Consider the following 16,682-nt stretch of genomic DNA (forward strand, 5'->3'; position numbering starts at 1 on the left):
GTGATATTGTGGCAGAAATCCACTTAGCTGTCTTTAAAATGGGATGAGGCAAGAAAATGTACTACCTTTGGGGAAACAGGCTTTGAATACCAGTTGCTGTGAACCAACATTGGGGAGAGGGCCCTCGTGTTCTCCTCTTGGCCCCTGTGGGAAATGGGAAGTTGGATTAAATAGCTGTTTGGTCTGATCCATCAGAGTTCTTCACATGCTCCTAAATAACTAGTCACAGTTTTAAAATAAATATTTTCAGGAGGCGACCGTGAGCTTTGTCTGAGCAGCGCCTTGTGAGGTGGGCAGTTGGCCATGAGCATTCAAGCCCCAGCGAAGCAGCTGGTGTCTCCAGGGGTTTTGGTGTTTCTCCCCTGCTTTGATGAGGGTACCCTAGTGGGCACAGCAGCATCCCTGAGACCTGGTGTGATAGAGTGGCTGTGAGCATGAGTTGGGAGCAAAGTAGTTCCCAGTTCTAAATTCATGTTCTGCATTAACTTGCTAGGTTACTCATCTCTCAGCCTTTGTCCTCCATCTGCATGTGTGGATAATAATACTGGGCTACCTTATATGGGTGTTGCAAAGATGGTATGCAACATCTTAATCTTCCAGTAAGTTCTGCCATTTGTGCATAACCCAACAGTTTGTGCAAATTGGGTTTACATTTTGCCGCACAGGCTTGCTCCCCATCTTAGTGTAAACAGAAATTATTATTCTGCCGCCCATCTGACTGGGTTCCCCCAGGCCCTCTGGGCAGCTTCCAACAAATTAAAACACAATAGGTCTATAAATGAAGGAAGTAACATGCCACCTCATAACTTGCAGGAAGTTAGTGCCATCCGTGGTGAGACTTTAAATCTGTAAATTGTGCAAGTCGTGTGTGCAGTCCTTGGGGACAACATGGGACAACATTTCCCATATAGAAGGGGGGCTGTCTCAGAAGTCGAGTTACCTGCAAGACATAGGTGGATCATTCTGCTGTTATGCTTCACCGTAATTGTATCTCCGCTGGAGGCTGGTAGTCCAACCACCTGCAATGCCAGAATCTCCCTCAGCCAGTCCCTGCCTGCCTGCCTGCTTTCTTACTTCACAGTCCAGCAGGTAGCACACACTGTCAGCTTCTTCCTCCTCCTCCTCCTCCTCCTCCTCCTCTTCCTCTTCCTCTGTCTCAGTGTTGCCGTTACACAATCCAGTAGGGGGGAGGATAGGGACAAAATTAGAATTGGCTCTGTCTACCTGATGGAAATATTCTGAGCACTGCCTTCCTTCCTTGTGTGGACACAGATACCGAATAGTGAGAGACTAAGAGCAGTTGCTCAACCAAGAAGTAACCTGGAAATGGAACATTAGGAATTGTTTCTTCAAATGATAACTGTGCAGAAGTAAACTCTTTTCCATTCTTCCTCTAGCTTGATGAAAGACTATTTTTTTAAGCCGCCCATTAACAGACTGAGCCTGAACTTCCTGGATCAGGAATTGGAGATGAACTATAGGAGCAGCTATCAAGAAGAGGTGTGTTTGTGTGTGTTGTGTGTTGTGTGTGTTCTGGTTGTCTCTGAGAAGCAAACTAATGAAGTGCTAATTTTTCATTTTTCACTGAAAAGTAGTCCTGGAGTGTTGCGTTTTGTGGAGGGAGGGGTGCTTTATCGTTGTCCTCTGCTCTTAATCTCACCCAGCCTGGTTGCTTTTTTCCCGGGGTTCTGAATTCATACTTCTGAACATACATTTGGAGCTTTGTAGGAGGGGAGAGAGATGCTTAACTCCTTCATGTCTGTAGCTTTTATGAGTTGTTTTGGAGGATGTGATGGTTTGTACTCGGTTCCTTTTTGGGCAGTTACTGAACTTGATGCCAGGATGGTTTAAGGATAGAGAACCATACGCTGTTGCAGGAACCATAGAATCATAGAGTTGTAGAGTTGTAACGGATCCCAAGGGTCCTTTGGCCACCCCCCTGCAATGCAAGAAGCTCAACTAAAGAATCCATGACAGATGGCCATCCAACCTCTGCTTAAAAACCTCCAGTGAGTCCAAGGGAATCCATTCCACCGCTGAACAGCTCTTTACTGTCAGAAAGTTCTTCCTGATGTTGAGTCGGAATCTCCTTCCTTGTAACTTGAAGCCATGGGTTTGAGTCCTACTCTGGAGCAGGAGAAAATGAGCCTGCTCCATCTTTTGTGTGACAGCACCTGAACATCCTTTATGTAGGCAAAAGATAGGACAAAGGTCCCTCACACTGTAAAGGTTCTCCATCCCTAAACCATCCTGAACATGCACTGTTACCCTGGGGGAGTTTCTCAACAGTCATGGGAGCTTTGCCTCTTCTTAAATTGTTTGTAAGGTAGTTCCTAATATCCAGTCTAAATTTGCATTGCTGAAGTCCCTCGTGTTTTGTTACACTATCACTGGTTCTGGTGAATAGTCCCCTCACAGGGCTTTTTGAAGACCCCAAAGCTGCAGCTGCCCCCTGCATTCAGCACTGCAATAAGTTGCTGTTGAGAGTTTGGGATATAAGATACTGTCCGAAGGCAACTTAGCAGCTGGCAGCTGGGCTGAGTGGCCTCCCAGAAGGAGAGCTCCTAGCAATGCAGTCAGAGCTGAGGAATGCACACAGCTGAAGAATGAAAAGGCAGCTGGCTGCATTTCCCAAGCTGAGAACAAGAAAGCAGGTAAAGGTGACAGTTGGGGCAAAGCGGAGCCTAGAGGATGGAGTGTGGAGGTGCAATAAGAGGATGGGAGGAAAGGAAGGAAGGAAAGCAAGAAGATTGAGGACAGGGACAGAGGGGGAAGCTTGCTGGGAAGAACAGAAATAGTACGCTTTATTTCCTTGGGTTAAAAAAACATCCTTTTTACCCTATTATACTGAAGGAAGGCCAAAGGAGGGTAAAAAAGAGAATTTTTTAACCCAAGGAAATAAAGCATACAAATGGACAGAATCAGTGATGAGTTATTTATATGTTAAAAAATTGTACTGTTTGTTTTATATCTGTGTTTTAAAAAAAATATTATATTGCTCTTTGTAAATAGCTTGGAGGTCTTCAGTTGAACAGGTGGTATATACATTTTATTAAATAATGTAACACCTTCCTTCTGTCTCCTACCCCCAAAAGCTCTGTCTGTGCCATCGTATTTGACAGAAATGCCCACAGTGGATTTGATTCTCCTTAAAAGACAAACAAGAAAGAAAGAAAGAAAGAAAGAAAGAAAGAAAGAAAGAAAGAAAGAGGGCACCCACATATTGGTGCACTGTCTCATTCTGTTCTTTTTGCCTTTATCTGAAACAGGTTATGAGGAACACCCCCGTGAAGACCTTCGCCAGTGCTACCTTTAGTTCACTTCTGGATGTTTTGCTGTCCACAACAGTCTTCCTCATCCTCTCTGTCACCTGCTTCCTGAAGCATGGGATGGCTGCAACTCCTCCCCCGCCTGCAGCAGTGGTTGTGGTGGTCATTGCCATCCTGCTAGAGGTGCTGTCCCTTATCGTCTCCATTAGGTAAATGAGGCAGACTCTGGATCACTCTCACAGGGCGCGTAGGATAGCAGCAGAGGCAGGGCCTGCTTCTTGCGTTTGAAAGGGGAATAGCTAAGAATGGGACAGAGAGTTCTGTGAGGGCCTTCGTAGCTCTGTTGTATGGAAAACAGACTCCTCCTTCACCACTTAGAGGTGAGCCAGGACTCTCAGATTTGTACTAGTGGTCCACCCTAGGCCAGGCAAAACCCACGGGTCACTTTGGACATAATTAAACATGTAAGGCACCCTAAGGGTGAGAACATGACAGGAAAGGGAAGAGAGCAGGATCCAGCAAAATGGCGGGGCTGCCGCTGCTAGTCTGATTAAGAGGAAATCAAGCATGCCATTTCCTTGCGTAGAGGCCCGTGAAGTGGCAGCTATACAGAGAGACTTGCAAAACCATTTCCCTCCGCTCCTTTGCCTTTCTAGGCTCAGTTCTGTCATAGATAGAAGCGGCTACACTGCTTGACTTGGATGTGCGTTGTTTTCAGAATGGTGTTCTTTCTGGAGGACGTAATGGCTTGCACAAAACGGTTGTTGGAGGGGATTGCCGGCTGGTTGCCGCGACACTTCATTGGTGCCGTTTGGATCTCCCTCCCCGCTGTCGCAGTCTTCTCACACTTCAGCTTGGAATTTGAAACAAACATTTATGTAAGTCATACATTGCTGAATCCCATAACTGGACTGGTTTTTCTGTGCTCCCGCTATATCCTGGGAGGAAGCAGGTAGAGGATCGAGATTGAGAACCACAAGTTGGCTCTCTCGCTTTCCTTCTTTCTTTCAAAATTCAGTTACCAGAAACGTTGGTGGGTAGATCTTCCCTGGGGGCCCAAAAGTGTGCAGGTTGCTTTCTTCCCAAGAGAAGTTGGAAGCAGTGCTGAGGGAGATGGGAAAGGAAGTGCCTAGCAGGCTAAAGGTAAAGGTAAAGGTACCCCTGCCCGTACGGGCCAGTCTTGACAGACTCTGGGGTTGTGCGCCCATCTCACTTAAGAGGCCAGGGGCCAGCGCTGTCCGAAGACACTTCCGGGTCACGTGGCCAGCGTGACATCGCTGCTCTGGCGAGCCAGAGCCGCACACGGAAACGCCATTTACCTTCCCGCCAGTAAGCGGTCCCTATTTATCTACTTGCACCCGGGGGTGCTTTCGAACTGCTAGGTTGGCAGGCGCTGGGACCGAGCAACGGGAGCGCACCCCGCAGCGGGGATTCGAACCACCGACCTTTCGATCGGCAAGTCCTAGGCGCTGAGGCTTTAACCCACAGCGCCGCCAATTCCAGTGAGCTGGCTGTGGGGTGCTTCATTCTTCAAAGGAGAGAGTAGGCAGCAGTGGAGAGGCCGACTGCATGTGAAGCCAACGTACGTTAAATGAAGTGAGCGGTGTTGTGAGCCTGAAGAGGGGAGGCAGGGCCAGATTTACATGTAAGCTAAACAAGTGATAGCTTAGGGCCCCACTCTCCCGGGGCCCCAAAAAAATCTAATGGAAAAAACCTGAATGTACATTTCCAAAATATAAGATAAAAACAAATAAAATAAAACCTACATATAGCATCAGTGTAGGTCCATAAATATAGCATATATTCAACACAATAAACAGTGACAATTTGTTGTTGACAAAGGACAGCTGGACATATAAAGGGCCCCATTACCTTCAGTAAGCTTAGGTCCTCATCAAACCTAAATCCGGCCCTGAGGGGAGGCATAATGACTAGTGAAATTTTGGTTTCGCAGCCACAGCCATTAAAAAAAGAAAAAAAAGTGGATTCCTGTGCATTTACTTAGACATCCCATTCCAATAGATCATATATGACTAATAGCTGCTGTTTCTGTTTATTGCAGTATACCATGTTTATGTGTTCTGCAATTCTCATCACTATTGTCCAGTACTGTAACTTCTGCCAGCTCAGCTCCTGGATGAGATCATCTCTGGCCACTCTTGTTGGAGGAGTCTTGCTAGTTTTGCTGTGGGTGCCTCTGTGCCCTGACAGGTGAGCCTTGGAGGAAAAGTGGTGCTGCCTGCCTGTTGCCTGTGAGTTGGGACAGTGTCTTTTCCCCAGTGAGAGTCTTGGAGAGCATCATCAGGAAGCTGGAGTGAAATAGGTGTTCTTCTGGCTCATCCACCTGCAAGCAGATTCACCAGGTGTCTTTGTTGATTAGAAGTGCTGCCACTTTAGCCATCAGATGTATACTTTGACGTTTTGTGAAGTAATGTGGTTAACCCCTGGGGGGAAGGAGGATTGAGGCTGGTGTATAACTCCGTGTCAGAATGGGTATCTAGCAGCCCAGAATGAGATTTGGAGAGTGGCAGCCAGGAGGGGTGTTTCGTTTTTCTCTTTTTGAGGGGTGTTTTTTGCAACTGTTCTTTTTCTTCTCCATGCTTTTGATTTGTTGTTGTCTGTCTCTTGCGTTTTTGTTTCAGCTCTGTGGAGGAATCATATATTGAATCAGTAAAGAACTTTAGGTAAGCATTCATTGGATTTCCTTTCGTTTCTGGCTATTACTGAGCCTGGCTGCCTTTTCCCTAAGTCTTTATATCAACCAGCAGCATTTTTAGACCTTGAACAATTGCTTTCTCCTTCTCCCCCACCCCCTGCTTATATTCACATGGCTTTGAGAAGCTCTGGAGCTCTGTATCTGAAGTCATCATGCTTTACTGCATGATAGCCATCAGGTGGATGCCTATGCCTTTTCCTTTTCGGTTTAAGCTTGGATTTGAGGTTCCTTGCATCCTGCCCGTTATTGTTTGGTGTAAGGAAAATGGAAATGGCCAAATGGAGGATAATTATCTCCAGTTTTTACTTAGATCATTTGTAAGGTGACCAGTTTGTATTTTGGGTCAGTGGGCACTTGGAGCCTCCAGCCTGAGCTTGCCCTACCACTGTCCTGATCCACAGGCCCAAAAGAGAGCCTGTGTGAGTCGTTTGATGTAGGGATACCAAAAAAGAATGTAAAAAATGCCAGAAGGGCCAATTCCAGTGCATTTTTAGACTCCACTAGCCTACATCGCAGCCTGCAGAGCCTTTATGCCAGGCGTAGGCAAACTCGGCCCTCCAAATGTTTTTCAGACTACAATTCTCATTATCCCTGACCACTGGTCCTGTTAGCTAGGGTACTGTAGCATAAACATAATGTGAGCTGATTCTGGCAGCGACTGCCAATTCGTCCTGAATTTATCTTGGCTACCAAGGTGGTGTTTACAGGCCTTCCAGAACATTTCCCCCGTTTGGTTCTACACAACCACCATGCTCATAAAACATGCACTATGCAGGTGTTAAAATGGCCTTTTCATGTCAATTGAACTAAACACATTAAGGACCATATTGTAGACCTGGTTATCCGACACGGACTAAGAAGCTGTAACATGTCAACCTTGGAGACAGCAGAGATACATGAGGCTCATTGCCCATTTCTGAAGAAATGCTTGATGCAATAACTGATGCATCAGGGCAGAGTCACATTTTGTCAAGCAGCTGTTGCTGCAGTGGGAATAGTGGCCTGTGAGTTTTCTTGCTGATCCAGTGCTTCTTGCATTTCAGTTTCAGCTCCATGGAAATCTTCAACTCTACACAGAACATCAGGTAATCATTAACATCTAGCAGTCTTCCTTGCACTTTCTGCACTCTCCTCAAAGGCTTAAATGAAGTGCTATAACAATTTTTTTTTTAAAAAAAGAAAGCTTTAAAAGAACTGTTATTTAAAACTATTACAGTGGTACCTTGGTTCTCAAACTTAATCCGTTCTGGAAGTCCTTTCCAAAACCATCCCTGCACTGATGATAGTCATTGTTTGGATGGGGTTTTTTTATCCATTTCCACAGTCACACAATCAATCAATCAATCAGTAGCTGAACTGGGTTCCATACAGTCATAAAAACAAATTAATCAAAAAAGCCTCAAATACAAAAAATGTAAAATAAATAGCAAAAACAAAAGCGCCAAACTTAATCCATTTCGGAAGTCCATTTAACTTTCAAAATGTTCAGAAACCAAGGCGCAGCTTCTGATTGGTGCAGGCGCCCCGGGAACAGTAGCCGCCAGCCGCATCAGACGTTCGGCTTCTGAAAAATGTTCGAAAACCAGAACACTTACATCCGGGTTTTCAGCGTTTGAGAACCAAGGCATTTAGGTACCAAGGCATTTGAGAACCAAGGTACCACTGTATGCTATAAAACCTTGCTTGTGTATTGATTAGAAACACTAAAAAAGGTCAACTGTACACTGAGCTCCATGTCCAAAGAGTTAGACATCAGCAGCCTGCTTCAGAATTTAGCTCAGGAACAACCAAATTGACTGTAAAAAAATACCAAATAAACGAGAGAAATATAACAGTTGCCTGGATTTTTAAAAAAGGAAAAATGCAGTGTGTGTCTACATCGGTGCTAGTTTTGAAGCCTGGTATATGTGGTGTCACAGAAGTGAAAATGAGGAGAAGAAATGCTCACCATGTGTCTGTACCCTAAATAATGACAAGAACAGAAGTAGCTGTTTTCAGACTTAAGCAAATGGTTTTTCACTTAAGGGCTTGATCAACATCAAACTTCATTATTTTCATCACTTCATGGTGAATGTCTGGAGCCACCAAGCTATATATAGGTAAAACTCCAGTGGAATCCCTGGGACTAAGAAATGGAAATTCTAAATGTAGATTAAGCTCACTAAATCCTGCAATTATTACCTCTCCTATTCATTTCTGTTGATGTTTTGCTATATTTGGATTTCAGCTCCACAGAAATCTCCCATCTTCAGTTAGAACAGAACTATAGGTAAGAATTGATACCTAGTTCCCAGTTTTTTGTGTTTTTCCTTTGCTTGCTTGATCATTCATATTTCTGAAATGTAGAGAGTGGTGCAGTTAGATTAGTCAGTCATAGACATATTAATCTGCAGATAACTGTGACAGATGAAGGTTAAACAGACTCTCACATGAAAACTTGGGATGAGTCTTTAAGTCTGACAGAATACTTTATTTGACATCTGAGGACCAAACTGGACATGATGTGATTTACCCAAGTAGTGACTAATTGTGACACTATCCATGTATGTGTGTGAGAGAATGGGGGGGGGGGAGGTGGTAGGGAGAGGGAAAGTAAATAGCAATTGAAGAAAATCTGGATTGGAACAAAACTGGTACATCATGACATAAGTGGTGAACCTGCAAATGAATTTTGGGATTTTTAGAGGGTTCAGAAAATTGTGAAACATGATATACTATCAGGACCCAATTGGCCCTCTTAAATCTGTATACAGTGGTACCTCAGTTTTCGAACGTCTCTGTTGACAAAAGTTTCAGTTTTCGAACACTGTAAACCCGGAAGTAAATGCTTCATTTTTGAACCCGCCTTGGAAGTCAAACATGAAATGCGGCTTCTGTATTGAGTTTTCCGTTTCAGAACTCGAACGGTCATCCAGAATGGATTACGTTTGAAAACTAAGGTACCACTGTACCAGCTAAAATAAATATTTGAAGAATAAGGATTCGATTGTTTGCCTTTTGATGGCAGCACAGAATTTTATTTGGTTTGCTCATTTTGTATTTTATTTGCATATATTTAGTTAAATGATTTGTATCTGAGTGATAAAACTTCAAAAGAGTTTTAGGTTTTATTCAACTATGTTTTACTTGAAATATACCCATTGAAATGAATAAAACAATAAAACATTTTTGAAAAAGAAACTAGGCAGTGTGGGTGGGTGGTCTGGATCTTTGCTCACCACAGCAGTCCTGATCTGAATCTCCACTCCCCCCACTCCAAAATAAAGAGAGTCCCATTGTGTGAATGACACAATGTCTAGTTTGGTCCTGCGCATATGAAGTTGTCATAATTGTCTCTGTTGCCATGGGGGACTAGAAAATCGTATTTTAAAATAGAATAACATTCTAAAATAGAGTAACGTTGTGTGCTTGTGATTAGAATATAGGAATATAAGAATAGAGAAAACATACAAATGCTTTTTTCTTTTCTTTTTTACATTTACTCTGTGTATGTGTGTGTGTCTATATTTTCTTTAAAAAATCAACTCCAGTTCCATAAGGAATCCATGCTACCGATCAACCTTGGAAGACTTCAGGCGGCCAGCAGACCTTATTGGCCATGAAGTGATTCTGGGCTTCTTCCTCCTCCTCCTCCTGGTTTGGTTCTTAAACCGTGAGTTTGAAGTGAGCTACCGCCTGCATTACCATGGAGACGTGGAAGCCGACCTTCACCGCACCAAGATCCAGAGCATGAGGGACCAGGCAGACTGGCTGCTGCGGAATATCATTCCCTACCACGTGGCGGAGCAGCTGAAAGTCTCACAGAGCTACTCCAAAAACCACGACAGTGGTGGCGTGATCTTTGCCAGCATCGTGAACTTCAGCGAGTTCTACGAGGAGAACTACGAAGGAGGCAAGGAGTGCTACCGAGTCCTGAACGAACTGATTGGGGACTTTGACGAGCTGCTGAGCAAGCCTGACTACAGCAACATCGAGAAGATCAAGACCATCGGGGCCACGTATATGGCCGCCTCTGGCCTGAACACGTCCCAGTGCCAAGACAGCAACAGCCCGCACGGCCACTTGCAAACCCTCTTCGAATTTGCCAAAGAAATGATGCGAGTGGTTGATGACTTTAACAACAACATGCTGTGGTTCAATTTCAAACTACGGATTGGCTTCAACCACGGCCCCTTGACTGCCGGGGTCATTGGCACCACCAAGCTCCTGTATGACATTTGGGGTGACACTGTGAACATCGCCAGCAGGATGGACACGACCGGAGTGGAGTGTCGCATCCAGGTGAGTGAAGAGAGCTACCGCATCCTGAACAAAATGGGGTATGACTTTGATTACAGGGGGACGGTGAACGTGAAGGGCAAAGGGCAGATGAAGACCTTCCTGTACCCCAAATGCATGGACAACGGCATCGTCCCCCACCACCAGTTATCTATATCTCCAGACATCCGTGTTCAAGTGGATGGCAGCATTGGGCGGTCTCCGACAGACGAGATCACCAACCTGGTGCCTTCTGTACAGAATTTGGACAAGACGCCCCACGTCTCGGACCATAATTTGGAGCTCAAGGGCGGGCTCCCCTCTTTCAAGAATCTCCCAAAAGAGACAGTGAAGCCAGAGGATGGGCGTAGGTTTGGTAAGTCTGTTGAGAAAAACGACTGCAAAGAAGCAGGTCCCGGTGAGACCAGTGAGCTGACTAAGCTGAATAACTCGCGGAGCGTATGATGCGCTGGAGAGCTGTGTGGTCTGCTCTGTCTACAAGAGCACACGTGCTCTCAGCAGGCTGTGTTCTCCTGGAGGAGGGGGCAGGAGAGGGAGTGGCTGGACGGCTCTTGTCATCTGACTTTGGCAGCGGGATCCGAGGGGGTCACTGGTGTGCCAGGGCTTTTGTGCCTCTCTCACCCCCCAGGTCCCCTTGGAACAGTTTTTCAGCTGAGATGAGACATCAAGTGCCTTCAGATAGACACTGCTGGACTCCTTGTCTAGGAACAGAGGCACAAAGTTGACCATACGTTCGATGGATAAGCCGTGGTTATATCATTTTTATTGTTTCTCACTGGCACTACTATTTTGTTTATGTTTTGCCTATTATGTTAAGCCTTTTGTATGTAAACACAGACAAATGCATGTTTACCTGACTGACACAAACAGCCACTAAGGGAAGATGATGTGAGGCGAGAGAGGAGTTGGCAGAGTTGCCCCCTGGGCAGCTGGAGGAGGAAGAGGAGGAGGAGCAGGGAGCTTGCCTTGGCAGTCCAGCACTTACCTGAAGTGATCCGTGGGCTGTTCTGCTTGCCATAATCAGACTCAAGTGCCCTTGTGGGTTCTGGGACGTGTGGTCTCTTGCCATTCACCCCACAGGCCTCTGCCATGTGGGGATTGGCGCTGGCTGCACAGTGCTCCAGCGGCAGAAGCGTGGCCAATCTCAGCCTCAGGTGTTTCGCTTCTGACCTCTGCCAGGAGGGACTTCTGAGCATTTGGGTGAAACGGTTTTCTCTCAATCTGGTCAGGCCTAAGAGAAAGATGATAAATGATAGGGGATTTTCTCCCTTCCTTCTTATTCCTCCCTTCCCCCTTAATTCTGTATTTGTGGGGACGGTAGGGATTGTAAGGAGTGGTGCCAATTGTAAGGCAGGTGCCCAATAAGCATGTCTGCATACTCAGTCCAGCCTTTCTTTAGGCACAGTTGGTGCCAACAGCACTCAAGCTGTCAGACGTGGCTGGGTTGGGGCACATATTTCGCCCTTATTGTGTCTGCCCTTTGTGGGAGTTGGAATGAGAAGTCTGTTCAGAGCTGAAAAGCACAAGAGTAGGGAGATCATAAGCCTTCGGCGCTTTATTGTGTGGATTCAGTCACAATGAACTCCCGTTGACAATCTTTTTTTTTTTTTTTTTTTTTGCATTTTCACTCCTGTTGTATTACTGAATGAAGAGTCAAACGCGTTTGACTCTTAATGCAGCCAAATTTTGTGATTCATCTAAAGGTGATGTAGCCAAGCATAAATCTGCCCCACAAATACACATGCAGAATAAAGTAGGGACTGTTCTACTTTTTTGCAAGTTTAGAAGACGTGGAAAGGGTTAAAGTACTTTAGGGTTAGGAAGTTTGTTGTTTCATAGAATACTTCCCCTTGCACTTTCTTATCCTGCAACCTAAATTGGTCCATTAAAAAGCTAGCATCTCCTGTGTTCTGACCTTTGGAGTGAAATGGACAACTATGACCATTCTCATCAGCTGGTCACTTCTGTTATTTTGTTGACATGCTAATCTTCTTTAAAACTAAGCCAGTCTCTCTCTCTCTCTTGGCTCAGTTGTTAAGAGCATCCCTGGAATTTATGATCGTAAAGGGGCTTTTGCTTGATAGCACATAGAATGCCTTTTCTGTGGGCCACTCTCTCTTCTGTATGTCTCACATTCCGACACCCTCACTGAGCAGCACTGTAATACATGCATCTTTTGATAAAAGCCTTTGGGGCTGAACCAAGACAGGGCTAGTGAATTTCCAGTGCAGGCTGGGTCTAGGAGGACAATGCTGAACGGTTCCCAATATGTAGTTAAAAACAATCTTACTTTCTTCAGCCCCAAGTACTGTACAGTACTAGCCTCCACTGTGGCTGCAATTCTAAGCACATTTACTAGGTAGTAACTCCGGCGTATGCAGTGGACTTAATTGTGAATAAAATGTGTAGGAGGAGGCTGTTCCCTGAGTTGAGCTTTCCAGAAGATTAGTATCATTTTGTAAACTTCTCTTCCCTCAGTCAAATCAAAGAAACTTTTGAAGGTAATCGCCAGGATTCTAGCTTCTGGTTTCTTGACTGAACTGCTGTTTTCCCCACTGCTGAGCTGATTTAGTCCCAAGGTGTTTCCAGGCCATCTGCAGCATACAGAACAGAGCTGGGGTTCAACAAGAGCTAAAAGTCAGAAGAGGGAAGTTTAAGGACACTGATAATAGCCAGCAAGGATGGTGGCTTGTGGCGGATCTGGCCCTGTGAGCATGAGAGGCTTTGGGGGCAACTGTCTTAATGTGTGACCTGCTTCTCTCAGTTGTGAGAATTGTTGGAAACTTGCAGATTTCTAGCCACAAGGAATTTGGGTATTTGCTTTTGTAAAAAGACCGCAATTACCCCATCTTGGGGGAATGTTCCTAAGACCAGCTCTTTGCAGTGTAAAAAATGCTCAAATGGTTGAAGTCTTTTATTTCATTTTTTAAAAATTTGTGTAGGTGCTTCAGGCCCTTGTAAAATGTATCTTGCTCTTTGCCAGGCAGGTGATGTCTTTAGTCATAGGGCAGGGGTTGGCTTGCTCTTTCTCTGGCCGGGCACATGAAAGGTATGCTCACCTTGAATTTTAAAGGCTCTGATTGGTGTCTGCTTCATCCTGGATGCTGAAATAGCAGCGTCTCAGCTGCTCTTTGTGTGAATTCATGGGCTGCTCTCAACAACAGGGTTTCCTGCAGTGGGACGTTGCCTGCAAAGCACCTTGCATATCATTGCTTTTTCACATACCTCCCCAAAAGCATTTTATTTGCCAGGCAAAATACTTACACAGAGGTAGTAGGGAGCTCTTCTGCTGCTTGCCTGTGGAACGGTCCCCGAAGGCTTGTTGCCTGTTCTTTAGGCCTTGGTGGATGCAGGGTGGAGAACCTGAAGGAGCCCTCCAGATGTTGCTAGGCTCCAATTCCCATCACCCCTGCGCATCGGCCAGGCTCGTTGCTGGGGCGGGTGGGAATCCCAGCAGCAGCTGGAGGGCCACCGGTTCGTCACACCATGCCTAAAATTATAGCAATAAAACTGGAGCGCTACATTGGTAGCAATAATGCAAGATGATTTACCTAGCGGTAAATACACACGCCTGGTGAGGGAGCAAGCAGTGGCATGCAAAGGAGGCAGTTGTTCCTTTGAAGATCGGGCTGGACATGAGCCAGGGATGTCATTTTGGGGTTTTTCAGCAGAAGCCTTATTTCCAGGGCTCTGGAACTAATGATGCTAATTGACGGCACTGAAAGGGCCTTGCTCACACCACAAACAGATATTTTAGCTGGAGTTGGGCTGGGAAGTCGGGTGGCAGAAGGAAATATCGGAGGGCGAAGGCAGGGGAAGGCGAGGTCTGCAGAAGCCTAGGTCTTCTGCTGCCAACTCCTTGGCAACGACGTTTTGGGATGCACAAGGAAGTGCCCCAAAGAGAGCAAGTTCTGTTCTCCTGCCGTGCTCCAAGGTCTCTGAAAACAGTAAATGAGGCTTTTTATTCAACCGCACTCATTGAGGCCTGCTTCAGTCCTACAGAAATCAATGAGACAAAGCACCTTTTAAGGACTAAATAACTACTTAATTATTTAGAACTTACTTTCCACTGACTATATATAAATAGAAACAATGCACTTGGCTTCTTCTCCAAAGGCTCTTTTAACTTGTCGCTGGAGGTTTGTTGCCATTTGGCTTCCTAGCAGAGCCACATGATGAGATGGGTGGCCTCCCTTTTTCTTCCACAGGAGCTGCAGGGGTATCTGAGGGCTGGGTGTGCAAGAAAATGCGCCTGTGTGACTTTGGCTGCTCTTGGAAGCCCCACCCTCTCCTTGCCCCTCCTGTGAGCTGAAAGGCAGTGGCCACCAGCCCCTCCTCCTCCATCTGCCCCACAGAGAGGCAGCATTCTGGGCACTTATTCCCACTCAGGTCCAGTTGGTAGGAGGAGGAGCTCTTGGTGTCCTGCTGAGTGTCCCACAGAGCTCTTTACTGCCTCTTCCCCGTTCTCTCCTCCCCCCCATCCCACGCTCCTCATGCCTATACCTGCAATATGCCCCATCCCCCCACTTACCTGGGGAGAAGCATCACAAAGCAGAAAGCATTTCTTCTAGGCACTTCCTGGGTCTCTGAGGCATTAGCTTCTCCTCTTAGAAATGAGCCTAAGGCTAGTGTATCTCGTGTGTAAATACTGGTTGGTTTATGCACCGCAGCTGCACTCCTGCCTTCCTTCCTCTCTCTGACTTCAGCCGTTCTCCCGCCTGGCCGGGCCAGCGTCCTGCTGCTGCAGTAGCCATAGCCAAACATGACTTCCTGGAAATATTGCAGCAAAGTAAACCAAGGGCTCCAAAGCATCCCTTTGGGGCAGCAGCTTTAAGGTTGTTGCCTCAACGTCAGGAGGACAAACAGAAGTAATAAAAAGCCCAAAGCCTTAACGAGATGGGGGAGGGGAACTCCACCTAAACAAGCAGAGTGGCAGGCCTGTGGCCTTGTCTCCGCGGGATGACTCCCTCTGCCTCTGTCCAGGGTGCCCGTTCCCTGAGGTGCTGAAGGCTTTGGTCCCTTCTAGGGCCACGGAGGCTGCATGCTCCCCTCTTCCCACCCTCCGGTTGCTGCCATGGAGAGGGAGCCTGGCTCTTCACTTCTCAGGACCTGATGATTTAAAGCCAACTCCTTATTTTGATGGCAATACCATCCAGAAACTCTTAACCGGCCTGGGCTTTGCATACTTGCGAAGAGCCGCTGGAAAGAATCGCTCAGTAGGACAGGGCAAGTCCTGGGCCTGGGTCAGGTGTGACTGAGCAGGAAATGCTGGAAGCAGCTTTGCGGGTCCAAGGCCACCCCTGGCTCTCTCTTCCTGGCTGACGCAAAGCAACCCTTTTGTTTCTTTAGCCCTGGGTGGGGAGGCTGGAGAGAGAGGCCTTCTGTCGGGCTGGTCCTTTGGAGCCTGACTTTCCCTTCTCAGAAAGCTCCTCCTGGTGGAGAACGAGAGTCCGTCCTCTGCAAACCATCCAAGACGGTTCACCCTGGTGTTCTTCACCAGCAGTATCTACAGGGTTGTTTTAGACATGTACGGTTGTATTTTAATGTGTATTTATATTTTTATTTGGTTTTGAGATAATGCTGTTACTGGCCCTGAGGCTTTGTGTTGAATAAACTACTAGTTACTGGGGGGTGGGGGGAGAAGGGTGCCAGCCTTTAGGCAGCCTATGCAACACTATTTCAGTATTTGATATGCACAAACGAGCCTCCCCTATTTTTCATCATTTTAGCCTGGTGTGCTGAGAAACTTGGGAGAGGCAAAAGATGAAAGCAACTTGAAACTCCTTTTGTGGAAACACACAAACCACAGTATTGTCCTTCAGGTGCCTATCAGCTCCTGGTCTGCCTTGAAGAAGGGCTTTCCTGGAATATTGCCTCCACGCAGTATTGGTGTCAATGGGGAAATGCCCCAAATTCTGTACTTGCGGGCGCAAGTGTGAGCAGAAAACCACCCAGCTTTCTCCTCCTTTTCTGCGTCCACTACTCTGGTTGACATTGTCTTGCCCTCACTGCAGAAAGGAAGAGCAGGCCCCTCCCCACACCAGGCGGGGGGGGGGGGAGGAAGCAGTGGCTTCACAGAGTTTTGCTTGCTGGGAGTGCCAAAGGCCGTCCTTCACTACAGTAGCTTAACTGTAAATAGCCTGCATACGTCTGGCTCTAAAGACACACACACACACAAAAAAAGAAAAGTATGTGTGAAATACTATATGTATATAGAAGGTAAATATACACACTCACTTTGACTTGTTACTGCAGATCTGTAATCAATTGTATATTAAACGGTTTTCCTGTACCGGAGATTCCTTTGCGCCATCTTAAATTTGGTGGATCTGGAGAAGCGATTTTCGCAATTCACTTTGTGCCACTTTGTGGAAACGCTCGTTCTTCCGAGGGATAAGTGGGCTGGATTTACCTGCATG

At 46.3% G+C, this 16,682-nt stretch overlaps 1 protein-coding gene across 2 annotated transcripts in view; it reads left to right on the forward strand.

Moving 5' to 3' along the window:
- Window positions 1-16,555, forward strand: part of ADCY9 (adenylate cyclase 9) — a 28,476-nt gene extending 11,921 nt beyond the window's left edge. For both annotated transcript variants that reach the window (XM_083711286.1, XM_083711285.1), the window contains exons 5-12: window positions 1,398-1,500; window positions 3,270-3,478; window positions 3,988-4,147; window positions 5,332-5,480; window positions 5,912-5,953; window positions 7,029-7,070; window positions 8,213-8,254; window positions 9,516-16,555. In XM_083711286.1, the coding sequence (XP_083567412.1) occupies window positions 1,398-1,500; window positions 3,270-3,478; window positions 3,988-4,147; window positions 5,332-5,480; window positions 5,912-5,953; window positions 7,029-7,070; window positions 8,213-8,254; window positions 9,516-10,707 (1,939 nt within the window). In that variant the 3' untranslated portion in view covers window positions 10,708-16,555. The remainder of the gene's footprint in view (window positions 1-1,397; window positions 1,501-3,269; window positions 3,479-3,987; window positions 4,148-5,331; window positions 5,481-5,911; window positions 5,954-7,028; window positions 7,071-8,212; window positions 8,255-9,515) is intronic.
- Window positions 16,556-16,682: the final 127 nt, after the last annotated feature.

This window comes from Podarcis gaigeae (assembly GCF_964106915.1).
Source record: "Podarcis gaigeae genome assembly, chromosome: 14".
Lineage (NCBI taxonomy): Eukaryota > Metazoa > Chordata > Lepidosauria > Squamata > Lacertidae > Podarcis > Podarcis gaigeae.